This window comes from Fulmarus glacialis, unplaced genomic scaffold, assembly GCF_000690835.1.
Source record: "Fulmarus glacialis isolate BGI_N327 unplaced genomic scaffold, ASM69083v1 scaffold3517, whole genome shotgun sequence".
In the NCBI taxonomy this organism is placed as follows: Eukaryota; Metazoa; Chordata; class Aves; order Procellariiformes; family Procellariidae; genus Fulmarus; species Fulmarus glacialis.
Window position 1 is genome coordinate 175,107 of NW_009222477.1, and position 19,393 is coordinate 194,499.

Here is a 19,393-nt window from a genome sequence, read left to right on the forward strand (position 1 = left end):
CTCCAAGGCCTGGAGCTAAATTTTAGATCTGCACAAAGCACGGTTCTTACAGCTAACATATTCTCCAGAAGATCATTTTTTATTTATGGCTATCAATAGCTCTCCCAGAGACTTCAGAGTGGTATGCCCAGATAAGTCACAGGTCATCAAACAACACACAATCTACTTATGGTGTTTAAAGAAGAAATTATTGAAAGCCGGTGAACAATACATAAGATCGTCATTAAACCTCCCGAAAAATGAATGAACTGTTAAAAATATAAGGTGAGAAAGAGGCAAATATTAAAGAGGGTGTGAAACCTATAGGAGATATCATAACAAACTTGCAATACACTACTATTCAACTTTTAAAAAAAACGTAAAAACTTGAGGTCTTGCACAGAAAGTCTAGAAACAAAATATTAATGAGAAAGAAGGATATTCATAAAGATTTATAGAAAAAAATAGGGTACCAAAGGAAGAAGAATGATTTAATGGTGGTCTAGCATTGTAACACTTCGCTTACTTTCTTGTAAGGAGAAAGAAAAGATCTCAATGTGCTATAAGCAAAATGAAATACGAGGGCTGGAGTTTACTGTTTCTTTGCCCTTTTTTTTAACCAATCTCCTACAAAAATAGGAGTCAATAAGGCTCTCAATGTAGGTAAATAAGTTGTTGTCGGGTAAAAAACCAAACATAGTGGATTTTTTGTATCAGGAACACTTCCATTTTCCTGCAGTAACTTCTTTACCATTTGGAATAGCATCCCCCTTTCACCTCGTTGTTCTGTTCTTCTATTACTGTGAACAGGTGCTAATAAAGATAAGCCATACTTAAGTGTTTAAAAGTTAGCTCTGGTTGCATGTCTGTGATGGAGTTTGCATCAGAAACCTCAGCCGACTCTCGCAGCTTTTTAAAGGAAGACAGGAAAAGATGACGTTTGGGTTTCAGTTCTTTTGCTCCATTTCTTTTTCCTTATAAGCGAAAAAACAGTCATCACCATAAAAAAATCCAGATCTATAAACTGTTGCTACACATCTGATTTCCACTTGTATCAAGCTGTATTTTAAGCCTAGTCTGGTAGCAGGCAGGTAGCAGCTATTCACAGTGTTATGTCCCAGCATCTTCTTTAACTCCTATCACAGAAGATTAATTCATTTTCTCTCTTACTGAAAGAGGAGGGGGAAATGGCACATTTAACCTTCGCACTCAATGCATCATTTCTCGTGAGACAGGCTTACTAATGGAAATCAGGGCTGCAACACGGGATAGATGACTTCTTAAAACAAGATCTTTCCTCTCCCCCCTTGTCCCCAGCTTGGGCTCCCAGCCCAGCAAGTCCCACGCCATGAAGGAGCAGGAGGAGGATGCGGAGATTTCAGAAGAGGTATGGACGTGTTTCCCTCTCCCCCAGAAGAAGGTGGCCGCCCTTATGCCTCAGCCCTGACGGAGGCTGTGCTGGCACCTCCTTTCTCTAATCACTGTGGGACAAATTCCACGGGAAAGGTGTCAGTTCCACTGCCTCCCCCAGCTCCATCCCCAGAACCAGTTTGGTACAAAAAGCAGCAGCCTCACGAAAAGATAAAACACCTGAGCCACACTGGCTGTCAAGATCACATGAACCCCTTCCAGCATTGCCTTCCAGCCCTCTCCTTTCTGCAATGCAAACCCCACAAACCTCATTTGTCGTACTCTAACCTTCGCCATTAATTAACCTACCCCTTCTGGCTGCTTCTGCTCCAGAACCCAATCTACTGCTATGTCAAAAGGGCTCTTTCATCTAAGGGGAACAACAGCTTCGTGGTGAATGTATTATTTGCAAATAATAAGCAGAGATTCCCACATTTAGCTGACAGTAAGTAGGTGGCCATACAGTTAAACAAAATCTGTGAGGAAAGTGTCATGTAAGGTGCCATTCATGACTGCAAACCGGGCCTGTGGCAAGAAAAGGCATTGCTTGCAGGAAAAATCATATATAAAACTCTTTTAATTGGCTTTAAATTTAGAGAGCCTCCAGCTCTCTCCTCTTGCACGTACTTTGGACATCTCCAAAACAAGTCTTGATGGTACATATGAAACTCTGCAGCTGGGTAGCAGTTTAAGTAGCTGTGATACTGATGCACTAAGAGAAAGACCAAAATTTTATTTCCACGAAATTTCAGGCATTAAATTGGTTTCCACTATCATTTGTCCTAGTTTTCAAAATCACGTGCTTTCAGAAAGGGAAGAGGAAAGTGGCTGAATAAAGTCAAAGCAAACAAATGTTTGCTTATTCAAAAAAAATTTTTAATTGTTCCCCCGCCTCAAAGGATTGTTTATACTTCAAGAATTTGGAAGTGCGTTATCCCAAGGAATATTGATGAAAAGGCTCTTTTTATCCCTTCCAGCTAAAATAATCATTGACAATAAGGGAAAACCTCCCACTCTGGTGGCATCAGCAGTATCCAGTGGAATACGAGGGCACTCATTCTCTGAAAAGCACCTCGCGGCCTCACCTAAGCGAAGCCCCATTACAGACAGCCTGTTTTTAAGCTGATACAAGTCTCTGTAAGGAAGTGTCACCCAAATTACAACCAAATGAGTTTTTGCCATTATTGTAACATACAACAAGGTAAGATGAGTTTGCTCCACTGCGTGAAACCACTGGCATAAGAAATTTGTGTCCTCTTCCAGTGATTCTTACATTTCAGACAACTTTTTTTACAATGCACCGTATTTCCACTCTCCAGCAGTATTGTTACTATCACAAATAGTGCTTGCCAGTTTGGGTACCTACAGCCAAGGAGAGAAGAAGAACGTGCAAGGTAAGAGGTGACAGCTTCAACTACATGACGTTTTGTTTTACTGACTTGAAAACTCAAGTAAAGATCCGTTACACCCACAAATGACAAAAAGAAACCAACAGCTTCATTTCTTAACGATACTCATGTCCTTTTCTACTCTGAACAGTGGATGGCTTTTGATATTAGGAAACAGGACAGACAAAGCCTGATATTTTAAATGACCATTGAATTAAATGTGTTTGGTCAAAAATTTAAGCTCTAATTCTCTCCATCAGTACTCAGCTCTGCCTCCCTTCATTTTTGCAGCCCTGCGCTTTAACCCCTCATCCTGGTGCAGCTCCACCGCTTGCACACTTGACCGATGCAGTTCCCAAGTCCTCCTCAAAGCGAAGCTGTAATTGCCTATTCACAGGGCAGTGGCTTCACAAAGCTGAAGCCCCCATTTGTGATCAAAACTTAGACACAACCCTCTGCTTTATTATATTACTTATAATACCTACATCACTCTAATTAGTCACGATTTGCTCTCCAGTGGGACATAGCTGCAGGATATTTGCAGAGAGTGCCTGCTAAATCACATTTGTAATTCAAGAGGAAAGGAAGAAAAAAAGAACCCTGCAGCAAGGATAATCATGAAAGAAGCCCATCTATCACCACCACATATATCACCACCATCTCAAGAAGCCCCCTTTGCTCTCAGCCAGCCTCCTACACAGTCCCACTTATTTCCCCCAGTTATTCCCTCTATTTTACTCTTTGGTTCAGCACACATCTACAGAAGGGAGAACTTAAACAGTCTCTGCTTCATCACCAATGAGCAGCTCCACCACAGGTTTCAGGCATAACCAATAGTTTCATGAAGGGACCAAGTATCTCAGAAACATTTTACTTTGCTGTTAAATTCAATCGTTATTTCAACTATTAAAAGATCTTGAGAACTAACACCTTGATTCAGAGGTGCAAACTCAGTGATAAGTCACTGCTGAGCTTTGCTGAACTTTAAAGTCTGCCTGGCTGTTGGAGCTCTGTGAGGAAACAGCTGGCTTTGGAACTTCCAATTAAAATATTCACACTTGGACATGTTCCACTGTGCTGAGATTTTATTACCTATATATTATATAGAGTGCAAAACGGGCATATAAATAACATAAAAGAACATGGCAGTCCAGCATGACGACGTTAGGGATATCTCATGCTGTGCAAATAGTCAAAAAGTCACCTGATGTGCCTGTGCTGCTGCCGTTTGGCATCCTCTCCCAGCCTGTTTAGGGATGGCGACCGGCTCCGGGAGGACGGAGTGTAACTGCCCACAGTTTTTACAGTTCCATTAGGATTATTCTGCATCTGTTGAAGTAGATGAGGTGAAAGGCTGCGGTGTGAAGAAGCAGAGGAGGCAGCTGACCACTCAGGGAGGTTGTTGATGTTCAGATTGTTGTCGCTATTGGAACGAAGCAAGATCCGAGGTGCTGCTAAGGTGCTCGGAGGTCTCCGCCTTCTGTTTGAATAGGTGGGAGCCTCTCTAAAGGGCACTGTGTAAAGAAAGACATCCAGGGTAATCTCAGATGATTTCACCATTCATATCTGTTTACCACCCCATAAAAAGATTTAGCAACATATGGCATTGTTTCTTCTGCGGAGACAGAAACTCTACCTTGCCTGCATAGCTAATCGAATTCATATCTTTAAAACATAATTAAAACTGAAAACAACTGGGCAACTTTAACCTTTTTACTGGCTTTAATAAATAGTTAGGCAACACCAGCGGCATGAGTCTGCTGAACAGCCTGAACTATGGTCTAGGAAACAGGAAACACCTCATTATTGCCACGTTTGGGTGTCAAAAAGTTATATTCGTGCTATGTTGTCACAGTCAATCAGAAAGCCATAGAACAGGGCTGATAGGCAGAATTTTTGATGTGTGATCTTCTAACTTCCTTCTCCCTACCCAAACTGGTAGAATTTTGTTCCATCACAAGTTCAGGCCTAACCTGAAGTCTGTAGTGTTAACAGTCACCTTATCCCATCTTCCAGGTTAAAAATTGAGGACATAGATTTTTCTCCTGGCAGAACTCTATTACATTGCTATAATCCCTAGGTACTCCTCTCTTTCTAATCTAGGCATTTCTACCACATCTATTACTATTGTATATAGAACATATTACCCGAGGGTAATACACTCACTTTGTCACGTGCTGTGCCCCCAAGAGAACATGACTGTATCCAAAGGCTGCAATACACTACTTAATGAAATAGTCATAACAGAAAACAAAAGCAAGGGCAATAAAAATCTAATACAAACCAGAGGCCCATCCTTTCATCAGTGTTATCAGTACAGTGCTGCAGCCATACGAGAATTTGTACAAGCAGACACTTCATTTTCCAAATGTCCTTTTCTCACTGTAGTGGGTGAGTTAGTTCCAAGTGCAACTTAAAAGGCGAATTTCCTAATAAAAGGCACCCAACTATCACTAGATGCGATGGCATTTCCTACCCATGTTATAAGGTAATAAATGATCTGACCCTGAAAACTCATGCTTGCCTCGGTCCCCATTCATGCAACTTCTCTCATTAATTTATTTCAGTGGAACTCATGGGGTCGCAGGATTTGATCCAAAGTGCGCATATTTACATCTGAAAAATCGCAGTAGTATAACTAACAAAAGGCAGCCAGACATTATTCTGAGGACTTTATTGAGCTGTTGTAATTTTCAAAAAATCATATTTCAATTGGGAAAGAAGCCCCACAAAATACCCTCCCACATTTCTAAAGTGCCAGTAAGTGCCATTTATAAAGTGCCAGAAATGTCTACGCATTCAATACCCTTCAAAAACACACAAAAACCAGAAGAAGAACGTCTGTCATACTGTGCAAGTAAATAAATTCATATAAATATGAATATACATAGGAATCAATCTGTCCTGCCTTGAAATACAGCCTTTAATTGAGAGAACACAGCAAAATTTAAGGTTTCAGAGCAAAACTGAAAGCATATTTATAACATAAAATAAAGATGGAACTGCAAGTAAAAGAATGGTTTATATAATTTTCACCAGAATCAGTTTATGATTAACTGCGATTCTGAATATTTTAAAATAACGTCCTTCGTATTTCTAATGAGCTGAAACTTTCTCTGGTAAATAGCTCAACAACATCAGAACAACCAAACAAGAGCACAGCGTGCATACAGAGAAAGGGCTTTAAATTCATTTCCATAATATTTCATTTGAAACAAGACTGAAATAAGGGAAGTAGTCTTTAAAAGCTGTTAAAGGGGATAAAGCACAGAAGTCCAATATTTATGGTAGAAACTGGCGGAAACTCTGTCTAATTTTCAGAATATTCCAAGTTTTTCATATCTCATGTTTTTTTAAGGTTTCAAAGCTGCAGAGTATGTCACTGAAAGCACCTTGGTGCTTCAAATGTCACGGTGAAAGCCCTGGTTAGTCCTAACTTAAAGAAAACTCACAGCACTTATTTCCAAAACTGATATATACAGATCCTCTAGGTTGATGTATATGACATAGATGTGCCGTTTGTGCATTCCTGTATTTTTGACACTCAGAATATGGCTCTAGAAATTATTTCATTGAAGATAGGGATCTTTCCCAGGCACAATAAAGCAGAATAGCTACTGCAATAATTCCGGTAAGGGAGAAAGCACACAAAACTGAATATAGGGAATGTTTTGCACATACAGGTTTGCTACCTGAAGGTCTAATGCTGTTCCCTTAGGGTCACCAAAGTTTGTCTTGGGCTTAAGTTAAAATCAGATCTGACCCTTAGATTTTAATTTTTCATGAACTTAAACAGGTAACACTGCAAGCAGACTGCCGAGCCTTCCAGCCACAGACTGATAAAACTAAATATTGCCAACATTTTGGGGATGTTTACTGTAACTTTTGCGAGGTTGGTGGGATATCTTCTGGCAGGAGTGGGAGGGAGCACGAGGGGCATGGTGCTCAGGCACGGCGACAGGACGGACGGAGAATTGCTGAGCACGTTTATACCGACAGATCTTAGAAAACACAAAACTGGCACATTCATTCCTACTGAAAAACAGGGTATGTTTTGTATGTATACACACTCTCCAGATAGCAGATTAAATTAATTCTTTTTCCCTTACATACCTTAGAAGGATTTTACATGACCGTTTAGGAGTTAGCTTTTGCTTTGCTATTAATGTTCTATTCTTAAGGAGAGAACTGCAAGCAAAATTAGCCTTTACTACAGAAAATAAACAGGAAAGGGGACAACTAATTACACCAATTGACGTGTGTCTAACACAAATCTTTTATAGAAAGAGTTAAAAATAAGCATTTCCGTGCCTCCAGTGATTAATATTCCACCCAACTGTTTCTTTTCCCCAGCAATCTGCAAACTGTAAGTGGGTGGATATTTTTTTAGCTGCTTCTTATAGGCATTATTTATATTATTTTCACAATAAAAAAATAACTACAACACAGAATGATGAAATGCAAATGTCCACGCTTTAACCCCTGTTGCACGCTGTTTTTCCCTAATATTTCACCATGTTCAGAACTGTAAGAATAACTCCTGCAAAACTTGTTTGGGAAAAACACTTGATATAAAATGACATGAAAATGTCTGAACTAATTTCATGCCCCTAAAGTTTAAAATTATCATCCCTAAAAGCATACCTGAAAGTACCATTTAATCCTTCCTCCAGCTCTCAGAATTCTATTCCTGGCATTTCATACATCTGAAGGGGCAATTCAGCACCATTCACTGACAAAATTCACCTAGGAAATTCCTTGCGTGTCTTCAAATGCATTTCTTAGGGAACAAAAACATTTTTACAACTACTTGACTCTTCAAAGAAAAACCTAAAATGAATAAAGTCACATCCAGCCTTAAAAATCAGTTGCCTAAATGGACTGTCTAACACAAAATAATTTTGAAAAAGAAACTGCAGGAATTGATTAATTATAGAGTCACTAAGCCAATCATATTAAATGTACACAAGAAAACACCGGTCTGAAACATCAAAGTGTTCTGCTTTCATTGCTTACCTTCTTTCTTTGTGAAGGCATTTAACAAAGACTTCATTTTCCCTTTTTACTTTAGCAGCAATCCCCTCATTATATAACCTTTGCTGGGAAGAAAGAGGCAAAAAAAAAAAAATAATAAAAAAAAAAACAAAACCCAAAGCTACCCAATTTCTATGTGTTCAGGCTGCCTGCACCCTGACATAAGCAGCAGGTTTCTGGGCACCGTGTAATTGCGAGCATAGCTGGGCATGCAGTACCCAGCGTTCTGGTGACAAAGCCCACCCCACATTCTGTCTGTCAGCTGGGAGCCAACTGTGCATAGACTGGAGCTGCTCAAAAAAAAAAAAATCTTGCTATCTTTCACAGCATTAGTCATGTGAACACCACCGCCACAGCCTCGCAGACGATACTCTTGCTTCCGTGAGCGCTGCAGTTGTGCAGGAGCGAACGCCGGGCTGAGGGAGGTGCAGGCGGCCCGAGCTCCGAGGGGGCCAAAAATTCGTATTTGCAAAGGGCAGGGGGTTGATGGCGTGAAAAGGCACTTGGCAGCGGCGCTCCGCAGGCTGCAACTGGGAAAGGAAACCTCGACAGAGATGAGAGCTGCTGTAGAAGTGCATTTAGCTTTTGAACTTGCACAGCTGACTCTCAGCGCACAGAGGCTTTTTGCTACTTACTTGGCTTTTTGCTATTTATTTGCTTGCTTACTGCAATGCTCCAAAGAGCCAATTTGAGGAAAAGTACAAATCACACCAAGCTTCACACATGACTACCTTAAGAACGGACACAAAACTGCCGCTAAACAAAGTATCTTAACGTGGCCTATATTCCAGTCTGAAACAGATGAGATACAAGCACAATTATTTTCCACTGCCCTTCCATCGCACTGGAACAAAACAGAATTTCTTTTTGCACAGTGTAAAAATATGAAAAATTGACCAAGCCATTTTGCTAAATTCAGTGCAGATGTCAGAAAACAAATGATGTAGCCATTGCAGTTTTTAAAGTACTAATTCTGAAAAAAAATTCTGTAGATAGTTACGCCAGCCAGTGCAAACATGCTCCCAGAGCAAGAGCAAATAACTGAAACGGGCAGAGAGGAAGCGAGGGGGGATGTTAACAGTCACAAAAATTTTAAGCATAATTAGTTAAAAGTAAGGTATAAAGATTCCAAAGAATAGGAAATTTACTGTTTAAAAAAAGAGTGACCTACATTAAAAAATTGTCTTCAAATAGTATAAACTAGATAACAGTTAATAAATATTTATTCCATTTCAGAGATCTCTGCTGATCGCTAATGCATCTATTTTGAAAATTAGGTCTTTTTCTCACTGAGAAAACTGCTTCCAGAAAGACAGAAAATAAATTACTTAGATGGATTTAACCTCTGTATGCATAATGATCTCATATTTAACATAACACTGAAAAGAATTAGTAAGCATAAATAAATTGAACAGTTTAAACTTAATTTAATATTCCAGTGTTTACATAGTTATTAATTTATAAAGAAAGGAATATTTCTCCAAATTAATACAATTTTACGCTTTGGTTCATTTTCTTTTTAAAAGCAACTATTCTTAGCAGGTGGAAACGTCGGACACAGCATATGTACATCATTAAACGTCTTTATTTAACAGGAAGAATTGATGCAAAGCTTTCTAAAGAATAACTTTGAACTGTTATTCGCTAATTTATAAATACATGCATTAATTAGCTTCCCAGAAGAATCAATATTGTTTCCAGAACAAGAACTGCTACGCCAGAACAACCGTGCCCCTAATCTGAATTACAAGCTTCTGTGTGTTATTTTTTCTAATATCTTCATTCAATCCCCCTGATTATACTTGGAGCTACAAATGACAAAGGAGCTATAATTATTAATATTTTACATTTCCGTAGTGCTTTCTAACTAAACTTAGCCAATAGTATGCGAGGGCTTGTGAATTCTGCATGAAAACCTCAGTATCTGGTAGTACTCCTGTTTCGATAGCCAAATGGAGACCGACAGCAGTGAGTTCCTGAAATGCTCAGGAAAGAGACTGAAATCTTAATTTTTGCTTACTGATGGGGCTGAGAGAGTCCTCTGTAAGTTAGGCAAGCGCTTGCTGGTGATCCTTACTTTTAGCAACCTCGTGATAAATAAGGGCTGTGCCACTGCACAGCGTCTCCTTAGCTCCAGGCATTGCTGTAATGCCCATGGGCACAGGTTTCCTGGGGAGTGCATCTTAATTTTACACAGTGTAGGCCAATATACTTTATGGACGATACAGAGCATAGATTGATGCCCATATACTTCAAGAAGAGAATTACCTGTCGTGTCCACAGGAAAAGAAGAAAACCACTGCCTCCCTATGCTCAGTTCTGTGCTTTAATAACCAGAACATCAGTCACAGAAAATCACAAACAGGCTATGAGCATTAACTATCTACAAAGGGATGGGATCTCAGCATTGCCCGTGTTTCTCTAAGTAGAACATCCTGGGCATTTTACCGAGAAGGTGACACCGGTGTAGAAACCTGGGAGTCGAATCAGACTGCCTCTTCCTCCATGTGGGTGTCAGTGTTTCAAAGTCATGATAGCCTAAGTACTTCGTCACAGCAGTTAAGCGAGGAAAGGGTTAACTCAATTGTGCTCATTCATGTCTGTTCATACACAGTAAAATAAAAACAGACAGGCAACTGTAGTCAATCAAAATCAATCCCGGGGGGTATTTTTATTAGATTCTTGCCAGAACTGTAGCATTTCATCATCTAGAGGTTTCTATCAGTCTTATAAAAATATAAAAAATATTAAAGTCACTTGAAATTACTTAGTTTCATGGAAATTGTGGGAACTCTTTCCGATCTACACCATCAGATATATCACCTGATGAGTGATCATTTTATTCCATTTAACTGTCTGTCTTTTCCCCAATGCAGGAAATACAATTTCTTCCTACGTGGCAGAGCCTACTGCAATAAACACTATTGTACATTTGGAAAATATGACAATCAAGGAAGTCAGTGAACTATTTGCAGCTGCAGTTTTTGATTTTTTTCTAATTTTCACTAATAGCTTATGAGAATTTGTTTATCTTAACTGAAGTCCTAAAATCTGTGGTGTTGGGAAGTTAAAAAAGAAAGTATTCCAGCAGCTTCCACCTTTTCGTGAAGGATTTTCTGCCTCACAATGGTAGTCTTGGTATTATTAGCTCAGGACAAAAACCTAACCCACAAGCCATTAGCATCCATAATCTAAACATCACGAAGAACCTTACAAATAGAGGTGAGGTAAGCCCTAATTTCCCTACTTCTTCTGTAGGTGCTCAGGAAAATGTGTGTGAGCTCTGCATAGGGATGTTTCTGAGAAGAAAAGGCCACCTTAAACAGAAATCAAAACATGGGCTCTTGAGTTAATTTTGATTAGCATTTTTTTTTCTACATTTGTAACATCAGGCTCCCAAATTTTATAGGTATTTCAGTCCGTAGCTCCCATTAGAAATCTATGGAAAATCAGTGACTTACATACTCTTGCGGATCTATTTTTAGGCAGTTAAATGCCTTTAGAAAAAGCAAAAAATTATCTGACCAAATCTATGCTTTTACTTAATCATCCCACCAACACACCTCTAAGAGCAAGGGCTTCTCCGATAATGGTAGAAGAACACAGTTATGATTGCCATGCTTTATTCTTTTTTGATTTTGTCCATTTTGGAGTTCTTGCCAGAAAAATCCCTTTAACTTGTATACACATTTGGGGTTTTGTTAAAAATACAGTTCTTAGCATGTATAAATGCATTTCTCGCCACTATAAAATAGGCTTCCCGTATGCTAAGCCACCAAATGGAGAGAAAGATAGACAAGAAAAGACAGATTCAAATATAGACTGTAAAGTTACAAAAAGACTCCTGGGGAAAAAAAAAACAACAACCTAGGTTGGTACAGTGCTTCTAGATTACTTACTTATTGCAGAAAGCCACAAAGTGGTCAGGAACATGGGCAGTGGTAACAGATTCAGAAGGAATCCACCTCAGGGGAACAACTAAACCTGTTTTATAAAGCAAAGGGGGGGGGTTTATTACGTTTCTGAAAAAAATCTGGGGAGTTTGCTCAGGAAACTGCAGTTAAACCAGCACTGAGAGAGAAGCATCTGAGCCCCCTCAAATGATGCTCGAAGAGCCCAGCCTTAGCTGACCTAGCGTTAGTATCTCTCTTGCCACATCACTGTTAGCATCTTCTTACCACCCAGCTATGGCTGGTACCAATCAGCTCCGGTTAGTAGCCTTCAGGCAGGCAGTCCAAGTTTGAAGGGTAGCGTGCGGGCAGGAGACTTTGTGTAGGAAAGGACAGCAGAGGGATGGCTCAGGAACAGATGGCAAGAGTTATCAATTAGAAAGAAAAACAAAAAATAGCAGTGCAAGTTCCATAGCCATGTGCCAGACATCCCTTCCGTCACCTGGCATTTCTATTACATTGCCATCCCCAAACTTTGCTCTATGTGACAAGGGCAAGTCTCACTCTGCTCTCACAAGGAACCTAGCACATTCACAGAACTTGCTTGAAAAACAACAACAAGGAGTTGGAAGGCTTAATTAGAAGCAATTCTTTGCGTGGTGGAGTGAACTGGCCATTGCTGGGCCCTCCAATTCTGCAGAAAACACTTTACTCAATTCCTGTTATTAGAAGTATTTTAATAACTAAGCATGTGAGATGTATGTGTCTGTGGGTACATTTCAAAGGAATTTAAAAGTTGATGAATATACAGTTGCCACACATAAATGAGCTTAAAATCATGGGAAATGAAAATCAATCCCTCTTCCTTACCATACTCACGTGATTATAAATAAGCCTTCGCTAAGATTACAGCAGTAATGCAAGAGTAACGTTCAAAGAGCTGCATGCTTCTGCAGAAAGGAGACATGTTCACCTTAAGGCTTCACTTTCAGATGCTTACACAACATCAAGAAGATACAGAGAATCTTCTATTTAGATTACATTTAAAAATTGCTAAGTATTGCTTAAGACTTGTTACATGTCAGAACAAACGTCTGAAATTTCTTTGGTAGGTTAGAAGATAATAGCTTTAGAATTATGATCCAAAAGAGCTTGAATATCATGGGTTTACCCTTTAAAAAAAAAAAAAATTTACCAGGCTCAATGTGGCAATATCCGCAAATACCTGAAGTTCTGACTGCAGTGATATGGATACACAGATCAGAATTTACCTGAGAACCAAAACAAAACCTCCGTCCCCAAGGATGAGGGGCTGCTTTGTAGCCTGCAATTGCGTGAGGAATCTGGGTCAGGGGTGCAGATAGAAGCAGAACAATGGAAGGTTAAAACGTGGGAAAATGAAACCCTGCGATTTCGTGCGAAAGGCTGGAAGTGGGGAGGAAACAATGGGCAATAATGAGAAAGATGTCTTGCAAGCAGCAGCTTGAAGAGAGAGAAAAGCAAACACAATGAGAGAAAGCTACAAAGCCAAAGGAGAATTTTAAAACATGATTGAAATCTATCAGCAATGTCGAAGAAAGCAGCCTATTTGAATAAAATATGTATGGCTCACTTTCATTCTAACAGGTATACTGCTATAAAGAAAAAGCAACTTATCCAAAAAAATCCTGTATTTTATGTAGTTCTGTTTCTGCAGAATATTCTCTCTCAGCCAGAGGTGGGGAAAGGGAAGGCCAGCTCTGACAAGGGTTTCTCAAGGTTTTATACTCCCGGAGCACCCATAGCCCCTCATTTCTATTACGCATGTTTGGGTTGAAGGTAACAGCCAATGTTACTCTGAATAATACAAAAAACTACATTAAATATTTGTATCTATCTTCTATACATTTGTGCACCAAGATAACACATAGTTTTCTCTGCTGTTTGTGAAGACCTTTCCACTTAATATGGCCAAGGAAAAAGAAAATCTTTTAAAAAGTAAATAGTTTTTGTGAATCCTTTCACAAAAGGCAATGGGTGATTTTTAGTAGACAAAACACGAAACTACTTGTTTTAATTGATTTGATTACTTTTTGATGGCATTTTTTTAAATACGGACTGGGCCGATTTCAAGGTTTGTTTTCATCAGCAAGTAGAACTCATCCAGAATTGTTCATCTTTACACAGCAGCAGACTATTAGTAACCAGCTACTTAGAAGTGTCATTGAAGCAAGAGATTAACTACTTGTACAGTATCTGGAATTTAGCTCAGACTATCGAACTGAAAGCATTCAAGTGTGAACCCCTGAAGCTGCATTCTTTTACCTCCAACAATAAGATAGAAAATACAAATCAAATATAATTATATCCCACTACAAATTCTTATGGACTTTAAACAAGCTGGTGAAAGGCTGGTGCAATTTTCTCCACTAATAATACACTGCGAAATCCAGTCCTGATGCACCACCACTCAGAAGCATTGAATTACAAAACAAATTAATTTTCTTCTTTGCATTATGTATGCATTGAGTTGGGAAAAATATCATTTAACATCAGGGGGCTGTGCATATCCCAACCCCATAGTTTATGATGGGGAAAAAAAAAAAAAGAAAAAAGCAGGGTCATTCAGAGAGAGATTTCATGGCTGGTAGCTTCTGCAAACAAAGATGTCTGATTCTTCTTTTAATGTCTGATGCTGATGGGCCTTGGATGCAGTATACAAATTTGTGGCTTGCAGTCTGGTGTTGCAGAGGAGAACAAAGACAAATGAAACTACACAAGATGCTTAGAAAAACAAATGTACCAATATTGGATTGCGTGCTGCTTCTGTGTTCTGGTGTTGTACCGAAAACAATCTAATTTTGCCTTTGTGTAACTTTCCTCCTACCAAAAGCTCTCAACGAATTCCTTAAATCATTATGTTGTTCCAGGCTTTATTCAGTGATTTGATTTCACTGCTTTAATCTAAGTGTGAACCTCTTTAGTAAATAGTGGGACAAAGCATCTGTGCTTCCAAAAGTGTTGGTGGATCATGTCAGTTTTATTTAGAATAACACCATTTTCATAACTGAAAAGTGTATATTGCTCTCAATGGGGGGAAAAAAAAATTGGTCTCTCGTAGAAGTTACAAAATATGTAACTAGCCAGAGTGGTCAAATGGTGTGCCACAGGCACGTGCATTATGCTAGTACAATTTATATAGACAACTGTAATTATTGTGAGGGTGGGGGTGTTGGGTAAATTTATGTGTACTCTTTTAGGTGTCAGCCAGTTGGATCCAATTCTCCAGGCTTCTTATCTTTCAGCACTATTCCCGCAGCACATCAGCTATGAAATGCATCCACTCTGCTCTGACAACATTTTACAGCACCTACGTAGAAGTCTAAATGATAACACAAGGTGTGTAAGGACGGAGAAGTGCACCTACTATGAATGCCAGCTTTATAGCCCATTCTCAGCTCAAGTGTTTCTCAGTTACTCCCGATTTACTGCAGGGCTAATGACAGAAGAAACCAAGCCATGGCGTTAAAGTTCATGTGTGACTGTGAGTTAGTCCAAGGCAGGAATTATAAGAAAACAGCAAAGAAACAAATCCAAGTATCTTCTTTTAGCTCCAGCTCCTCCCTCTTCTTCAACTCTTAAATCTTGATGTCTTTCACTGCCATTTTTCAGTCTCGTTTTCCCTTCTTCTCATGGCTACAGCTGCCTTTCACTGCTTCCATCACCAGTTCTCTAAGGATAATCTCCCTGCCACCCAGAGACAACGGGAAATAAATGGCACATAGGAGTGCATCAGGGAGAGAATTTCTAGAAGATATCTCATCATGGCAAGTTACATAAAATTAGCAACGAAGACAAATGGGGGGGTGGGGGGGCCAAGAAAACAGTGTATGAGGTAGATCATCTAGAAGACGAAGATCTATAGGAGGTCGCATCAATGTCTAACAACAGTGGAAAAAAAATCACCCAATCTTCATATGCCAAAGTTTAATTGCGAAGAGAGGAAGTAACAATCAAGCAGTTAATATGACGTTACTATACCTTTTTAATACCTTGCTGCATTCTGAGGGTAACATTTTCATTGAGAAAAGAATACACTATTTTACTGAGGAGACATAGCTGGGCTTGAACTGTCAGCAAAGGAACTACAGAACTGTGAAAGCTTTTCACTCTACTGCTTGGCTTCCCACAGGTGCACACTACTTTATAATGTATTTAATGACAAAACCATGCATTACCACTTTCATTCTTATTTTACAGTAGAGCAGCAAAAGGAGCCCATTTTTATGGTAAATAATAATAAGAGGTATTATCAACAAAACCATAAACTAAGTGCCAAGAGAACTAAATTGATGACTCTGCAGCCTCCCTGAAGCCCATGAATCTGCAAGTAGTGAGAGGAGAACTGAAGGAGAGAATACTGTTGGGGGTCATGAGCGTAGAAGCAGCCACTAAGACCTCCATATCCCATAGACTTGCATAACAAATTGGAAAGCAAAAAGCATTTACATAATTGTAGATGCAGCTTCTCAAATGTGGAGTTAGTGCTCCACATTATTGCACCCCATGTTATCCTCTGCACATGCTTTTTTCCCTCCTATCTAGTATAAGTGATCTTCAAGAATTCGTCATTTGCTCTTATTCTCATCATCTGAATTCCAAAGTGGACCTAGCACTGTGAGGACCAAGTAAATTATACCTACACTTTTGAGATGATGCACATTTGGGTTACCTGAGTAGAGAGTCTCTCACTGCAAATCTCCAATTGTCTTCTATGCTACAGATAGTAGATAAGCAATGCAACCATTCAACTCTCAAAATATCTTCTCTTCTAAATAGAGGAGAGCAAGCTCTATCTAAAGTCATGTTATCAAGCAGGATCCTTAAAAAATAAAACCCAATAATTTAAGCTGATAATTGTCTCACCATCCTTAGTTCCATTTAGACATTTGGTGTTAAAAAGAAACTAAAACATTGCTGAGTTATTCATTAAAATAACAGCATTTTAAATTATATTAGTAGCCTACATTTCTTCATCTCAAAAATAACTGTTAATGAATCATGCTGGTATAAATAAGAAAGGATAAAAAAAGAATCTATCCGCTATAACAGGGGGTTATCTTTGTAGAAATATGTAGGTGTTTGCAGCATTTGTAATGTTCTCAGCGGTTAATCCCATCGAGAGAGGAAGGCTTTCTCACTGAAGAGGTTTTGAGGTGGATTAATAATTAAAGTAATATTAGCAATACTATGCCTACTTCTGGTTCAAGACAGTATCACTTGCATTTTACAATGTGTGAAAATGTTGAGGGAAGACTTTTTTTTCCCCCTCAGTGTAGCCTGTTTCTTGATGTTGCCTGCAGATTAGGTTTTGAGATGATGCACTGACAGCTGAGTTTAGATTTTCTGCAACAAGAATATGAAAAAGGACTCTCTTGTTTATATAGGTTAGTAAGTCAGAGCAGGTAAATAAGACCAACTGAAAGAATAACGAAGGTGCAAGCTTAAAACCCATTATCAAAAAGTAATCTTTTGCACATACTATTTCAGAAATATTACCATTTATTCTTACGTTTCTGGCAGCAGCGGTAGATATAGTTACATGATATTCATTAATTCAGCGGAAAATGCATGGCTGACATCCAAGACATTACTATGAAAATAGAAGTGTTCTGGATATTATTTGGCAGTCACACCCCCGGACATCATGAGTACTACAATAAAATTTGACTTCCGTGTTCAAGTTTCAAAATAACTCTGTTTTCTTCCGGACAAGAAGTGATGCAAATAAAGCTAGTAGAAAATGGCAATGCACATCCCTAAAAGAATGGGATCAGAGAAAGGAGAGTAATTGTATAAAAAAGCAAATTGCATATGTTGTTATCTACCAAGTCATGGCATTTCAGGTGCAGATTCTTGATGTTTCAGAATAATTGCAGATTGTGTGTTTAGGAGAGAAATCATTCTTGTGTTGGTATTACCTGTACACATGTGTAACCACTATACATGTCCACCAGCGCTTTCATTAGAGGAAGGATCATTTGGCACTAACCACCTAAGATCTAGCCTGTTATCATCTACAGAAGCACGTCTAAACTAAGTTATGATGACTGCACTCATATATTCACGGGCACAATTTCAGGTATGAGAATTTTAAGTGATAAACAGTATGTCTTTATATGCAAAAAAAAAGTGCATGAAGAATACACTGTATCAAAAGAAAAAAGTACATGAGACAGAACAGATAAAACAGGGTAACATAAAATATGTATTTCAGATATTACATTAGGAAGCTTCAGTTGAGAAGTTAATTCATATTACTTGCAATATTTTTTAGTTTATTAATGTTTGTAACAGAGACCTAAAATGAAGGAAAGATCCAGCCCTCGGCTCTACCAGTGGACACCAGACATAGTTTCACCAGGAATCTGTGGTGCAGCAATCCTGCAAGCAGCCCCCAGCAGCTGTGGCTTCTGAGCAACCACTGCTTCTAGGCAACATGCAGGTGACCACAGTCCCCAGGACACCTCCGTTGCAATGGGGGACAGAAAACACAGTCAAAGATTATTCGTAACCCCATGCCGCGTTCCCAGTGGAGGTCAGGAACGCCTAAGACCACTCTCTCAGCTGGCTTATGACTGGTGGAAGGGTGGTGAAACAGAACAAGAATAAATGGAAACTTATGAAGTTGGGGAAAACTTTTATAGAATCACTGCAAGAGTAAATTTTCCATAAAGGCTTAATATGTTCCTCCTGGTCTAGAATTTGGTAAGAAATTTAGAAATGACTCACCCTAAGTCCCCCTGGCTAGGACCATGCTTTCCTTTATGTTGGGAAGCTGCAAGGAACATCAAAGGAATTATCAGCAGAAAAGAAGGAGGAGAAATAAATGGGACTCGCAGGACACATCTGAGGTCAAGAAATAAAGTAGAAATGGAAGGGGAAGGACTGGAAGATAGGAAGAAAATACAGTGAAATTCCAGTGATTCCCAGTGAATCTGAGAGATCTAATCTGAAAGAGATTTTCAATGGAGAAAATGAAAATGGATTACTGCTTTAAGATGCTTAGGAATCACAGTACTCAATGACTCAGGAAAGCGCATGTTGTGTAGTATATAAGCAAGAAAGCAGCATACATTTGGATGCTGCACAGTGCACAAAGGAGTAAGGTGCAATTCCTACAGCCTCTTCTCAAATCTTACTCAGTTTCTGAATACCAGACACCAGTTTAACATAAAGATTTATCAAACCATACAGCAACCAAAAGTAATACAGTAAATAATTAAGATGCAGGAGTGACTAATTAGTGATTCAAATTTATGTAGGAAGGACTACAAAACGTAAATGCTCTGAGCGAGCTCCTATACCATTCACAGAGTCACAGAGTTTTGACATCAGCTTAACTTGGAAGAGATGCCCCTCTTACTCTGCAGGTTGTTAAGTAATGAATAAACGGGAAAGACACAGCTGTTTAAATCCGAGTCCCAGTAAAGGTGGTATATCTTTTGCCAAGGACTCTAATGGGACCAGAATTTCAGTCAAGAAATAAAGGAACATTTGAATGATGCAAGATAGAGGACTATTACAGAGCAACAGAGACGGACCTATGTAGGATAACCAGAAGAACGGAAGAGTATAAAAGCATAGAAAGTATTCTAAAGTATTTCTCCTCTCGCCCTACCACTCCTTTGAACAATCAGAAGCTGGAAGGTA

The 19,393-nt window shown here is 39.1% G+C and overlaps 1 protein-coding gene across 1 annotated transcript in view; it reads right to left on the reverse strand.

The window, feature by feature from the left end:
- LOC104079417 (SH3 and multiple ankyrin repeat domains protein 3-like) overlaps nt 1-19,393 on the reverse strand; it is a gene marked incomplete at its 3' end in the record, with an annotated part of 174,546 nt that overhangs the window by 83,480 nt on the left and 71,673 nt on the right. Inside the window, exon 10 of the mRNA XM_009581451.1 lies at nt 3,982-4,291. Coding sequence (XP_009579746.1) covers nt 3,982-4,291 — 310 coding nt within the window. The remainder of the gene's footprint in view (nt 1-3,981; nt 4,292-19,393) is intronic.